The 15,179-nt window shown below is 45.4% G+C and overlaps 1 protein-coding gene across 1 annotated transcript; it reads right to left on the bottom strand.

The window, feature by feature from the left end:
• Positions 1–8,476: 8,476 nt before the first annotated feature.
• LOC123121444 (uncharacterized) lies at positions 8,477–13,517 on the bottom strand. Its single transcript, XM_044541418.1, has 7 exons — positions 13,016–13,517; positions 11,797–11,937; positions 11,336–11,701; positions 10,485–10,727; positions 9,807–9,899; positions 9,211–9,411; positions 8,477–8,974 (listed from the first exon to the last, which is right to left on the bottom strand). The coding sequence occupies exons 1-7, from the start codon at positions 13,361–13,363 to the stop codon at positions 8,762–8,764; spliced, it is 1,605 nt and encodes a 534-aa protein (XP_044397353.1). The 5' UTR covers positions 13,364–13,517; the 3' UTR covers positions 8,477–8,761.
• Between the last annotated feature and the right edge of the window lie 1,662 nt (positions 13,518–15,179).

Genomic DNA, 15,179 nt, shown 5'->3' with positions numbered 1-15,179 from the left:
CTCTGTGTTCCGAGGCCATATCAGCATATGCTAGGCTCGTCAAGTTTAACCTGAGTATTCCGCGTGTGCAACTGTTTTGCACCCGTTGTATTTGAACATAGAGCCTATCACACCCGATCATCACGTGGTGTCTCAGCACGAAGAACTTTCGCAACGGTGCATACTCAGGGAGAACACTTTTATCTTGAAATTTTAGTGAGAGATCATCTTATAATGCTACCGTCAATCAAAGCAAGATAAGATGCATAAAAGATAAACATCACATGCAATCAATATAAGTGATATGATATGGCCATCATCATCTTGTGCTTGTGATCTCCATCTCCGAAGCACCGTCATGATCACCATCGTCACCGGCGCGACACCTTGATCTCCATCGTAGTATCGTTGTCATCTCGCCAACTTATTGCTTTTACGACAATCGCTACCGCTTAGTGATAAAGTAAAACAATTACATGGCGATTGCATTGCATACAATAAAGCGACAACCATATGGCTCCTGCCAGTTGCCGATAACTCGGTTAAAAACATGATTATCTTATACAATAAAATATAGCATCATGTCTTGACCATATCACATCACAACATGCCCTGCAAAAACAAGTTAGACGTCCTCTACTTTGTTGTTGCAAGTTTTACGTGGCTGCTACGGGCTTAGCAAGAACCGTTCTTACCTACGCATCAAAACCACAACGATAGTTTGTCAAGTTGGTGCTGTTTTAACCTTCGCAAGGACCGGATGTAGCCACACTCGGTTCAACTAAAGTGAGAGAGACAGACACCCGCCAGTCACCTTTAAGCAACGAGTGCTCGCAACGGTGAAACCAGTCTCGCGTAAGCGTACGCGTAATGTCGGTCCGGGCCGCTTCATCTCACAATACCGCCGAACCAAAGTATGACATGCTGGTAAGCAGTATGACTTATATCGCCCACAACTCACTTGTGTTCTACTCGTGCATAGCATCAACGCATAAAACCAGGCTCGGATGCCACTGTTGGGGAACGTAGTAATTTCAAAAAAATTCCTACGCACACGCAAGATCATGGTGATGCATAGCAACGAGAGGGGAAAGTGTTGTCCACGTACCCTCGTAGACCGAAAGCGGAAGCGTTATCACAACGCGGTTGATGTAGTCGTACGTCTTCACGATCCGACCAATCAAGTACCGAACGCACGGCACCTCCGAATTCAGCACACGTTCAGCTCGATGACGTCCCTCGAACTCCGATCCAGCCGAGTGTTGAGGGAGAGTTTCGTCAGCACGACGGAGTGGTGACGATGATGATGTTCTACCGACGCAGGGCTTCGCCTAAGCTCCGCAACGATATTATCGAGGTGTAATATGGTGGAGGGGGGCACCGCACACGGCTAAAATATCGTATATCAATTGTGTGTTCATGGGGTGCCCCCCTGCCCCCGTATATAAAGGAGCAAGGGGGGAGGCCGGCTGCCCTTGGGGCGCGCCAAGGAGAGGGGGGGAGTCCTCCTCCTAGTAGGAGTAGGACTCCCCTTTCCTAGTCCAACTAGGAAGAGAGAGGGGGAAGGAAAGAGAGGGAGAGGGAGAGGGAAAGAGGGGCCGCGCCCCCCTCCCCTAGTCCAATTCGGACTCCTCATGGGAGGGGGGCGCCACCTCCTGGCTGCTGCCCTCTCTTTCCCCTCAGGCCCACTAAGGCCCAATACTTCCCCGGGGGGTTCCGGTAACCCCTCCGGCACTCCGGTTTTATCCGAAACTTCTCCGGAACACTTCCGGTGTCCGAATATAGTCGTCCAATATATCAATCTTTATGTCTCGGCCATTTCGAGACTCCTCGTCATGTCCGTGATCACATCCGGGACTCCGAACAACCTTCGGTACATCAAAACGTATAAACTCATAATATAACTGTCATCGTAACGTTAAGCGTGCGGACCCTACGGGTTCGAGAACTATGTAGACATGACCGAGACACCTCTCCGGTCAATAACCAATAGCGGAACCTGGATGCTCATATTGGTTCCTACATATTCTACGAAGATCTTTATCGGTCAGACCGCATAACAACATACGTTGTTCCCTTTGTCATCGGTATGTTACTTGCCCGAGATTCGATCGTCGGTATCTCGATACCTAGTTCAATCTCGTTACCGGCAAGTCTCTTTACTCGTTCCGTAATACATCATCCCGCAACTAACTCATTAGTCACAATGCTTGCAAGGCTTATAGTGATGTGCATTACCGAGTGGGCCCAGAGATACCTCTCCGACAATCGGAGTGACAAATCCTAATCTCGAAATACGCCAACCCAACAAGTACCTTTGGGGACACCTGTAGAGCACCTTTATAATCACCCAGTTACGTTGTGACGTTTGGTAGCACACAAAGTGTTCCTTCGGTAAACGGGAGTTGCATAATCTCATAGTCATAGGAACATGTATAAGTCATGAAGAAAGTAATAGCAACATACTAAACGATCGAGTGCTAAGCTAACGGAATGGGTCAAGTCAATCACGTCATTCTCCTAATGAGGTGATCCCATTAATCAAATGACAACTCATGTCTATGGCTAGGAAACATAACCATCTTTGATTAACGAGCTAGTCAAGTAGAGGCATACTAGTGACACTCTATTTGTCTATGTATTCACACATGTATTATGTTTCCGGTTAATACAATTCTAACATGAATAATAAACATTTATCATGATATAAGGAAATAAATAATACTTTATTATTGCCTCTAGGGCATATTTCCTTCAAAAATTCACGTCCATAGGTTCATTATTATTCTCAATCAAAGTAGACAAAGGCATATCATTAGGATTAGAAGAAACACTCTTAGTATCAAATAATTTCATAAGTTCATCCTTCTTTCCACTCAAAACATTAATTTCTTCTATCGCATGCACTTTTTTACTAGTAGATCTTTCAGTGTGCCATTGAGAATAATTAACCATAATATTATCTAGGAGTTTAGTAGCTTCTCCTAAAGTGATTTCCATAAAAGTGCCTTCCGCGGCCGAATCTAAAAGATTTATAGAAGCAAAATTCAATCCGGCATAAAAAATTTGTATAATCATCCACAAATTCAAACCATGCGTAGGGCAATTACGTATCATTAATTTAATCCTCTCCCAAGCTTGTGCAACATGTTCATGATCAAGTTTCTTAAAATTCATAATATCATTTCTAAGAGAGATGATCTTAGCGGGAGGAAAATATTTAGAGATAAAAGCATCTTTGCACATACTCCAAGAATCAATACTATTTTTAGGCAAAGACGAAAACCTAGCTTTAGCACGATCTCTAAGAGAAAAAGGAAATAGTTTCAATTTAACAATATCATTGTCCACATCTTTCTTATTTTGCATATCACACAAATCAACGAAGATATTTAGATGGGTAGCGGCATCCTCACAAGGAAGGCCGGCGAATTGATCTTTTATGACAAGATTCAACAAAGCAGCATTGATTTCACAAGATTCAGCATCGGTAAGAGGAGCAACCGGAGTGCTAAGGAAATCATTGTTGTTGGTATTGGTAAAGTCACACAATTTGGTATTATCTTGAGCCATCGTGACAAGCAAGCAATCCAACACACGAGCAAACAAGAAGCAAACAAAAAGGAGGCGAACGGAAAAGAGAGGGCGAATAAAACGGCAAGGGTGAAGTGGGGGAGAGGAAAACGAGAGACAAATGGCAAATAATGTAATGCGGGAGATAAGGGTTTGTGATGGGTACTTGGTATGTTGACTTTTGCGTAGACTCCTCGGCAACGGCGTCAGAAATCCTTCTTGCTACCTCTTGAGCACTGCGTTGGTTTTCCCTTGAAGAGCAAAGGGTGATGCAGCAAAGTAGCGTAAGTATTTCCCTCAGTTTTTTGAGAACCAAGGTATCAATCCAGTAGGAGGCCACGCACGAGTCCCTCGCACCTACACAAACAAATAAATCCTCACAACCAACGCGATAAGGGGTTGTCAATCCCTACACAGTCACTTACGAGAGTGAGATCTGATAGATATGATAAGATAATATTTTTGGTATTTTTATGATAAAGATGCAAAGTAAAGAAAGTGAAATAAAAACGGCGCCAGAAATAGCTTGCTGTAGGGAGATTAATATGATGGAAAATAGACCCGGGGGCCATAGGTTTCACTAGCGGCTTCTCTCAAGAGCATAAGTATTTACGGTGGGTGAACAAATTACTGTTGAGCAATTGACAGAATTGAGCATAGTTATGAGGATATCTAGGTATGATCATGTATATAGGCATCACGTCCGAGACAAGTAAACCGACTCCTGCCTGCATCTACTACTATTACTCCACACATCGACCGCTATCCAGCATGCATCTAGAGTATTAAGTTCATAAGAACAGAGTAACGCTTTAAGCAAGATGACATGATGTAGAGGGATAAACTCATGCAATATGATATAAACCCCATCTTGTTATCCTCGATGGTTGTTGGAAATATGCCCTAGAGGCAATAATAAAATGGTTATTATTATATTTCCTTGTTCATGATAATTGTCTATTGTTCATGCTATAATTGTGTTATCCGGAAATCGTAATACATGTGTGAATACTTAGACCACAACATGTCCCTAGTGAGCCTCTAGTTGACTAGCTCGTTGATCAATAGATGGTTATGGTTTCCTGACCATGGACATTGGATGTCATTGATAACGGGATCACATCATTAGGAGAATGATGTGATGGACAAGACCCAATCCTAAGCATAGCACAAGATCGTGTAGTTCGTTTGCTAGAGTTTTTCTAATGTCAAGTATCATTTCCTTAGACCATGAGATTGTGCAACTCCCGGATACCGTAGGAATGCTTTGGGTGTACCAAACGTCACAACGTAACTGGGTGGCTATAAAGGTGCACTACAGGTATCTCCGAAAGTACCTGTTGGGTTGGCATGAATCGAGACTGGGATTTGTCACTCCGTATGACGGAGAGGTATCTCTGGGCCCACTCGGTAATTCATCATCATAATGAGCTCAATGTGACTAAGGAGTTAGTCACGGGATCATGCATTACGGTACGAGTAAAGTGAATTGTCGGTAACGAGATTGAACGAGGTATTGGGATACCGACGATCGAATCTCGGGCAAGTAACATACCGATAGACAAAGGGAATTGTATACGGGATTGATTGAATCCTCGACATCGTGGTTCATCCGATGAGATCATCGAGGAGCATGTGGGAGCCAACATGGGTATCCAGATCCCGCTGTTGGTTATTGACCGGAGAGTCGTCTCGGTCATGTCTGCGTGTCTCCCGAACCCATAGGGTCTACACACTTAAGGTTCGGTGACGCTAGGGTTGTAGAGATATTAGTATGCGGTAACCCAAAAGTTGTTCGGAGTCCCGGATGAGATCCCGGACGTCACGAGGAGTTCCGGAATGGTCCAGAGGTAAATATTTATATATGGGAAGTCTTATTTTGGTCGCCGGAAAAGTTTCGCGCATTATCGGTATTGTACCGGGAGTGCCGAAAGGGGTCCGGGGGTCCACCTGCCCCGGGGGGGCCACATGGGCTGTAGGGGTGTGCGCCTTGGCCTATATGGGCCAAGGGAACCAGCCCCAAGAGGCCCATGCGCCAAGAGATAAGGGAAAGGGAGAGTCCTAAAGGGGGAAGGCACCTTCTAGGTGCCTTGGGGAGGATGGACTCCTCCCTGTCCGCACCCTTCCTTGGTGGAAGGGCCAAGGCTGTGCCCCCCCCTCTCCCTTGCCCCTATATATATGTGGGAAGGGGAGGGCAGCCATACCCTAAGCCCCGGCGCCTCCCTCTCCCTCCCGTGACACATCTCCCTCCTCCCGCAGCGCTTGGCGAAGCCCTGTTGGATCCCCGCTGCTTCCACCACCACGCCGTCGTGCTGCTGGATCTCCATCAACTTCTCCTCCCCCCTTGCTGGATCAAGAAGGAGGAGACGTCTCTCCCAACCGTACGTGTGTTGAACGCGGAGGTGCCGTCCGTTCGGTGCTAGGATCATCGGTGATTTGGATCACGACGAGTATGACTCCATCAACCCCGTTCTCTTGAACGCTTCCGCTTGCGATCTACAAGGGTATGTAGATGCACTCCTCTCTCTCGTTGCTAGATGACTCCATAGATTGATCTTGGTGATGCGTATAAAATTTTGAATTATTGCTACGTTCCTCAACAATGGCAACAATACAATACGTGCCTTACTGCCCCTACTGTCACTGGGAAAGGACACCGCAAGATTGAACCCAAAGAAGCACTTCTCCCATTGAAAGAAAGATCAATCTAGTAGGCCAAACCAAACTGATAATTCGAAGAGACTTGCAAAGATAACCAATCATACATAAAAGAATTCAGAAGATTCAAATATTGTTCATAGATAAACTTGATCATAAACCCACAATTCATCGGTCTCAACAAACACACCGCAAAAGAAGATTACATCGAATAGATCTCCACGAGAGAGGGGGAGAACATTGTATTGAGATCCAAAAAGAGAGAAGAAGCCATCTAGCTAATAACTATGGACCCGAAGGTCTGAGGTAAACTACTCACACTTCATCGGAGAGGCTATGGTGTTGATGTAGAAGCCCTCCGTGATCGATGCCCCTCCGGCGGAGCTCCGGAACATGCCCCAAGATGGGATCTCACAAGCACAGAAGGTTGCGGCGGTGGAATTTGGTTTTTGGCTCCGTATTTGGTAGTTTGGGGGTACGTAGGTATATATAGGAGGAAGAAGTACGTCGGTGGAGCAACAGGGGGGCCACGAGGGTGGAGGGCGCGCCCAGGGGGGTAGGCGCGCCCCCTACCTCGTGCCCTCCTGGTTGATGTCTTGACGTAGGGTCCAAGTCCTCTGGATCACGTTCGTTCCGAAAATTACGTTCCCGAAGGTTTCATTCCGTTTGGACTCCGTTTGATATTCTTTTTCTGCGAAACTCTGAAATAGGCAAAAACCAGCAATTCTGGGCTGGGCCTCCGGTTAATAGGTTAGTCCCAAAAATAATATAAATGTGAAAAATAAAGCCCAATAATGTTCAAAACAGAATATAATATAGCATGGAACAATAAAAAATTATAGATACGTTGGAGACGTATCAGTAGTCAACCAGAAAGATTTGCCCGATGCTTTGAGACTGACTTGTGCAGTTATCGCAAACTGTCCAATTGCTTGGGAGTTGATCTCCACTATATCAGGGTCCCAGAAGATGGCAGCACCACCTCTGGTGTCGAAGGCAGGCAGTACTACGCAATCTCTGAGTTTGGCGCCTCCAACTTCTCTGGCCAAATCAGCAGTCCAGGTGGAGATTTTTGTTTCCTGCAGACAGAGAATGCCAAGACAGTGGGAAACGGCAATTTCAGCAACAGCAGCTCGTCTCGCGGGCGAGTTCAGGCCCCGAACGTTCCATGAAAGAATTGGGCAGAGATTTTCAATCATGAGGACACCGGAATCTCCGAAAGGTTTACTGAATTGATGATACTAAAGAACAGGTACACAACCATCCTAACCGGGGGGGGGGGGGGCAACCACCAATGGGCCCCAACTCTCGCCGGCGCCAGCTAAACGACAAACTACAGCTACGATTATAGAGCATCATCAAGAAACTAGATCCTAACTCTAACTGACAGAAGGTCAGCCACCCTCGGAGACTAATACTATCGATGACTAACATAGAAAACTACTGGCCATCAATGGCAGCTCCGTCAGGTCCGGCGAGGCCTGCAGCAACAAGGAGGGCCGCCTCGTGCAGGCGAGTGAGCTTGGCAATGCAGGCGATGTCGTCGACGGTCAAGGGCTCCTTGAAACGGCGGATGAGCGCTTCAGCAGCCTGCACAGTCATCTTGTCCTTCGGCCCCAGCAAGCCCAGCTCCCGGACGATGCGGAACGCGGCACGCTCGGCCACCGGGACCGAGCAGTTCATCATCACCTGCCTGGCGCTCTGACGCACAGGAGCAGAGGGGGCTCTTGCCTGAGACTTGGGTGGAGACTTGCGCGGAGGGGGACTCTTGATGATCGGTGGCGGCGGCTCGGTGAAAAGGCCGTGATCCGGGGCGGCGTCTTCCGGTGCGATCACCATGTCACTGACGCGTCGAGTGACCGCGCCCAGCTGCACCTCCAGAGTCGAGGAAGAAGGCTGCGCTTGATAGGCGAGGGGTGGGCTCGGGGCGCTGAAGACGAGGGGCGTGGAGAGCGTGGCCTCGAGCTCAAACTGCATGCAGTCGACTCTGGGGGGCGTCTCGAGCGGTTGCTTGGCCTTGGCGAAGAAATCGGCGATGGGGTCGACGACGCAGGGTGGGGGTGGAGGCGGGGTCACTGGACGCAGCGGCAGGGGCGGGGGCGGGGTGGCACCGGACGTCACAAATCATGAACACAATAGGAAATAAAGATTTTGGCCATGCTCTTAATGATCTCCGGACACATAACCTCGAAAAAGAAAGCCCTAGCCTCTGAATGTATGTTTTTTGGTCAGAGAACAAATGGAAGCTAATGCACGCCATGCAACATTTGAGAATACATGGAGGATTTTATTTCATGAAGCCAAGATCATCATCAACAAGTTTTCATGCTATGGTTCGAAAGTTCTATCTATGCGAGCAAATCCTCTATCCAGGTTCACATTGGAAGCCTGGGTTCAGAAACTGCTACGCTAACTGGCAGAAAACTATGCACTGCCTTTTTGCTAACCCGTGGATACTGCTATCTGTATCAAACATCTATATACAGCGTAGTTTGTTTACATAATTTAAGCACCGGAAACATAGGCAGTCGCCTATGTATGCCGTCTCATGTCAGCAGCGCGATGGTCGCTTGTACGTCGGGGGTAAGGATGGGCAGTTCTCATTCATTTTTGCGTACGGCTTTATCGTGTTGTACTCTGGTAGCTCCATCCTGTACTCCCCAAGTATCTGGCAGAAGGGAGGCTTGTCTGCCTCAGTACGACACCAGCTTGGGAGCCTGGTCCGGTCGTCTTCAAATATCTTGAGCATATATGCATCCCGTATCTGGGGCAGAAGGTAATTTAGTAACACACTAGATACAGGATCAATCAACCAAAAGAAAGCCCTTTTAGAAATTAACATACGCTACTTCTCAAGCCCTATTATCCTTTCACATAATATATCTCATGTTCAGTCTGAAAGTTCGAAATCGTCTCAGATGTAGAAATGCATGAACAGAGAAGAATTAACACTTTTTCAATTGCAACTATGACAGGTAGGTACGGGACTTGGGCACTTACAGTGAACTCGGTGACTTGAATTGATTCTGTGAAAGGAGCAAATACTCCAGCTTCCTTGTACATCGCAAGAATGAAGGAAACACAAGTAGTTGATTTACCATCACTGTATACCCATTCATCTTGTTCAGGGATGGTGAGCAACTGATCGAAAGACATGCCACGCTTTTCAGTCTCAAGAATGATACCCTGAAGGTCCAAACCCTACATAAAATAGACACCATGAAATTGATAACCGGGTATAACTTTTGGGTAGATAGACACAGGAGCACTATTTACCTATCTTTTAGTAGAAAATAATAATAATAAAAGCTTATTTGAGCAAAAATATATTTCAAGGCCAACTAAGCCTCATAGAACTCCCTACCAGAGCACCAACAAAAGGCCCCACAGTAGTAGTGCATCTAAAGGTTAGCTGCAGTAGAGGGCCAGTGGCATGCGTACAGCCAGAGAAGAACTCGGGTGTCAGAAATGAAATTTCACAGAAACCACCACACTGCTTAACCTTGTGTCAGCTGTAACTACTACAAACTTATAGGACCCTACACACTCCGGCACTACCCATCAAAGGAAGCCACAATACAAACAAGTTTACAAACCTCAGTCCCAAGTCTTTTGTTAAGGGCTTCATTCCACATGTTCGCAGCATAAAGTGGTTGCAATCTAGTCCACATTGACATAACAGCCATTACCTGAAAACAATAAATAACAGAAGTTGGCAAATCAAACATTACTGATGATAAACTGTTCAATGCATGAACTAAATTTAAATCAGCTATAGCAACCAATTTATAGCGTATCTTGAGTTTGAAAGGCTAAAAGTGGTCAATAGTGTCAGGATATCAACATTACCACTTCGGTATTTTTTTCCACCTAACTTCAGGAGAACTTCAGGAGATCAAGTGCTTTCTTCTACCTTGATACAGCTTTCCCAGTATGTTTGCTAAGATTTTAACAAGATAATACTATCTAGCTTTTCCACTTTTAACTAAGAACGTACATTCACTACATGAAACCACGTGTTTTATCAAGATTTCAAGAAAGAGTGGTATGGGTGTATAGAGTAGGTAAGTTTCATGGGATGACTCCAGTGCACAGGCAATAGTTTGGTTAGCATTACCACAAGATTTATTTCCTATCTGCACAATAAACTTGCATAGGCACCAAAGAAATCAACGAGAATGTGTATGAACACTGAGAATGCCAAAACTAAATATGGAACTTGATTCAGATCCAAACAATTGAAATCAAAACTTTGCAAAGGCCAGAGAGATTACCAGATTAGCATCAAGAGGAGGTGGATAATTATCTCCTATTGTATCAATCCAGCTAAATATCATATTATGATAGCCATACGGCTTTCCGACCATGCTCCGTGCAAAGTCCCATGCGGCACTTTCGTTGAATCTAGAGCGTATATCAGGGTGTAATGGCAAAAGGGCTATCTGAGGATTTGATCCATCCTTCAGTGCCATTTCCCACCATTCATCCCAAGGAACTATAGCAATAATTTCCTCTCCCTGTTATTGAAATTCAGTATAGTCAAGATAAAACAAAAATGCACTTTTTTGTACAGGAGTAAACATACATTAAACACTGTATGCCAGTTTTTGGCAGCAAAAAGTTCTGCTGGCTTTAGTGTTGCAGATACTAAGACGATCAGGCGGCTAAAGCCCAAAAGGACATAAAATTATCCTTGTAATACGAGCAAAGTAATATGTCCAGTGTAAGGCTAATCTAGCAACTAAAGGTTGGCCACCAAAATCATAATTTCACACACTAAAGTTAGTCCAGCACGTATTTAAACCAAAAGGATAAGTTTACTGGTGAGAAGAACACAAGAAGTACATCATCTACGCTAACCTTTACCCTTTTGAGTATATATTCAGAAGGTGAGAAGGATCATAAGCATCAGTAATTATGTAGATACTGGACATGATTAGGGTCAGCATATTATCAAGTATAACCAAGCAGTATAAATAATGTTGATACTAGACCTGATTAGGGTGAATATAAGAAATTAAATGACAGCAGCCACAGCATGTTATCAACTGATAGCATATATTACATGGAGAAAATGAAATGAACAACAAAGATTCCATTCATACTATATAGAAAGCTATATTACCTTTTCATTTTCAAAGCCTGATTCTGCAACCCAGAGGTCACCCTTCTCATCTTTCAAGCACACAGCAGTATGCCCAGCAAATGCACCAGTTACCCATTTCTCTAATGTCTCAAACCCACCCCATCGCCCTCGAATCTTTGACAGAGCCAAAAAGTCACCAGATTGTATGTCCTCCTTCATAATATTAGCAACCCAAGGTTGAGAACGTTTCTCAAATGTAGCTCCCATGTGCTTCTCTAAAAAGGCCAAGTTGGAATTTTGACCCCATCCAGTATTCGAAAACAAGGGCAGGACATCAATCAAAGATAACAAAGTTCCAAGCATCCCAGAAGGCATGAGAAAAACAGACACACCATGCTGCTTAACCTGATTAAACACATGGTTATTGAACAGTTTAGAACTTGAAACTAATTTCATGGGCTACTGAATTGTTTAAGGTATCTTGTAGAAAGAGAACACACATATTCGAGCTCTGCTTCTTCCTCCCATGACGTTATCTCCAAAGTGTGTTCTCGAGCCGCAAAATAGTAATCCCATGTTATCCTATATGGTGTTGCAAACACATAAAGATCCATGCACGTCCAGCTTTGAGCAGAACCAGTCTGCATAACAAGATATGCTATTGTTAAAGCCAGAACCCATAATTAGTCAGACAGTCAGACCATTAAAAACAGCCAATGTTTACAATCACAAGCTGTCCAGTCAGTGCAAATATTATGGCTCAAAAATTACAACTGCAGGAAGGTTAAAGCAAAGTATTGCATTAATACACAAAAGTTGGTATACAATACTATTCAGCACCTCCTGCATGATAGTTGTGCATTACCACAATAAGCAAGTCGGGGTGAGACAATGGAGTAAAACAAAGTTGTGAATTTGAATAGAGTAGAAAGTAAGATCTCTATATATCAGCAAACAACATTACCATCAGGAACAATATTCTTCAAATGCATTTCAGTTCAAATTACAAAAGTAAATTCTACAATAATGTTCACAGGCAACATGCATGAAGTAGAGTCTGTCAACAGCAAAGCCTTTCTCAAACAAGTTGGGGTAGGCTAGAGTTGAAACACATAAGATCTCGAAACCAAGAGTCTGTCAAAAATAAAAATAAAAATCAGAATTGTGTATGATGTTGTCATTCTATTTTGGAACAGACCTCCTACCATATATGACAATGTTACATTTCAAGTCGGTTGATTTACAGTCAGCGCCTGAGCAAATTTTAGCTCAAATAAATAAAGCCTACTCTGGGAAGTTCACCGGTAGCTGAGAGATCTTGATCTCAACACAAGAAAAGTAAAGCATCGAAGCTAATGCGCGCATCCATGGAAACAAATGCTAGTTCGGTCAACAAATCAATCAATACATTTCAGAAAGGTTCACCACGAGTAACCCATTATCCCCTACACAATTAGCAAGCTCTCATCAGTCATCAGTCATCGGTTCATCACTCCCCGTTCTTAATTATAACTAAGCAGCAAGGATGCACTAGAGCAACTCTTCCTAATTTGCACCGAAGCTTCAGTGATCACCTATATATGGATATACGGATATACCCCTCAAACGAGTAGTTCCCAGAGGTAACTACTCCTATACGGAATGAATTAGCAACTACACACCCAAGCAGTCGGGTCAGGCGACATAATTTAAGAAGATTTTCAGGTCTGAGGTGCGGACCTTGAGGCGGAGCACCGCGCCGCCGATCTCGGTACCGTTGCGGTCGCCGGGGGTGAGCTCAAGGGCCGCCTCGTTCACGGCGAAGCAGGAGCCGTTCCAGACGGCGGGGGAGGGTGCGGCCGGGGCCACGGCGGCGACGAAGGAGGGCAGGAGGTCGACGGCGCTGTGGAGGGTGTTCATCACGGGCCACGCCACCTGCCGCGGCAGGATCGGGAGGACGTCCCCGGGGCTGAACGGCAGCTTCAGCCCCACCGCCCCGCCCCGCGGCAGCCCCGTGGCCAGCACGAGCAGGAGGAGGAGCCAGAGGCGCGGCAGGGGGCGGGCGCCCCTACGGGCACGGGACGCCATCGCCTCCGGCCGGCTGGGGAGACGTGTGCGCCGGCGGTTGGTTCCCACTTCCCTCCCTCCCTCCCCCGCCGGATTTTTTTCTTTTGTCCGACCCCGTCGAGGAGGCTTGCGCGGTCGGGGAAGGTGCCGTGGAGTGGAGGAGGAGTGTTGGTCGCGGCGAGGGCTTCCAACTTCCAAGTTCCAAGACGTCTTCGGTCTTCCCGTCGCTTTTGGATTTTTTATTTTTTTGAGGTTCGCTTTTGGATTTTGAGGGGGGTCTAGTTTTCTTTTTTTTTTCTTTTTTTTTGAGCTTAGGTGGATCTAGTTGGGCACGAGTCCGGGGGCGATATTGTTTTCCGTTGGATTGCTTTTTCTTGGTGAAAAAGGGACGGCTCATATCAGGTGTTTGTTTTCTCAAAAAAATATGTCAGGTGTTTGTTTTTCGAATTTATTAATTCCAATCTACTACCTCCTTCTAAAATACAAGACATTTTGATAGGCTAGTTTAGCCAAAATATCTTATATTTTGGAATGAAGATAGCACATGTGAACTAATAAAGTCTCGCCTAACTTTTTTATGTTATTGATTTTATCTGGAGATTCATGCTGATGTTTTTTTTCCTATTTGATTCAATCGGTCAGGTAGTAATTAATTAATTCTTATCTAGATGAGAGCTAACCATACTTTTATCCAAATGATAAATGTCACACACGTGACACAGTGCACTTCAGTCTGACATTTTTTTACAACTAAAGTTGCCATCCAAAAAAAAAGCAAATAAAAAAACTGAAATTTGCCATCCAAAAAGAAAGTTGTCATGCTCAACAATTAAAGTTCTCATCCTCACGTCACTAAAACTTGCCACAAAAGTATTTGGAGTTCTCATATGCTCATGCCACATGTGTAGCATTTACTAGGGTCCTACTTTTACTTTTTAACTCGAACACATGCTTTCAGTGAGATCACTAGCCACTAGGACAAAAACATCATTTGATACGTTCTCCAACCACATATTGGGCGTTTGCTCTCCTATGTTATGACTTTGTTTAGGACCCATGTTTCTTTAGAAAACAAGTCCTGGCCTCTGCATCAAGCAATGCACACAAGAATATTATTAATTATTCAATAAAAGTCTGACAAAAATATATATTAAAAAAAATCAATAATGGGGAATGCCCTCACGCCTCACCATCTAGAGTCGGGGTCACCGTTGATCCGCCCGCATGACGTACCAGCAGCAAACACCGGGTGGAGCAGAGCTAAAGCGCACACCGTCTGCACACGCTTAAAAAGCCGCCACCACCATCATACCACTGACCCATCTTCAGGAAAAATATCTGCATCATCCTTGCCAGGCCGGCCAGCCATCGATGCCGCCACATTGCCAAATAGCACCACTGCCCTGCACTCGTCCATCAAAACACATCTGCCACTGAGACTCTGTTGCACCATGTCGTCGAGACCCACTGGGGTTGACATTGTAGATACGATGTCGCTCCACCTCTAGACCCCTCTAGTCAGCACTTGCTCAGAATGCCCCCTAGAGGGGGTGTGACGCCAGACACTACCATTATCCAATTCGAGAGACCCAGATCCAGGGCTTCCCCCAGAGTAAACGACCCTTCCCTGCGAGTCTACGCGGTGATCCAATGCCGCTACACTTTCGCAATCTCTCCAGCAGATATGAGCTACAAACACAGTGCCTTTAGGAAGGTAGATGACACCACATGCCGCCACTATCCGTCTGGCAAGCCAAACCTGAGGTTTCCCTCAGAGCTCGACGGGACCGCCACCATTACAATGGCCTCCAAGGAGGTTAGCAGCGTACAGATGTCG

Source organism: Triticum aestivum, chromosome 5D (genome assembly GCF_018294505.1).
Source record: "Triticum aestivum cultivar Chinese Spring chromosome 5D, IWGSC CS RefSeq v2.1, whole genome shotgun sequence".
NCBI classification, from domain to species: domain Eukaryota; kingdom Viridiplantae; phylum Streptophyta; class Magnoliopsida; order Poales; family Poaceae; genus Triticum; species Triticum aestivum.
The sequence above is the reverse complement of the archived record's forward strand: the minus strand, read 5'-3'. Positions and strand labels throughout refer to the sequence as shown.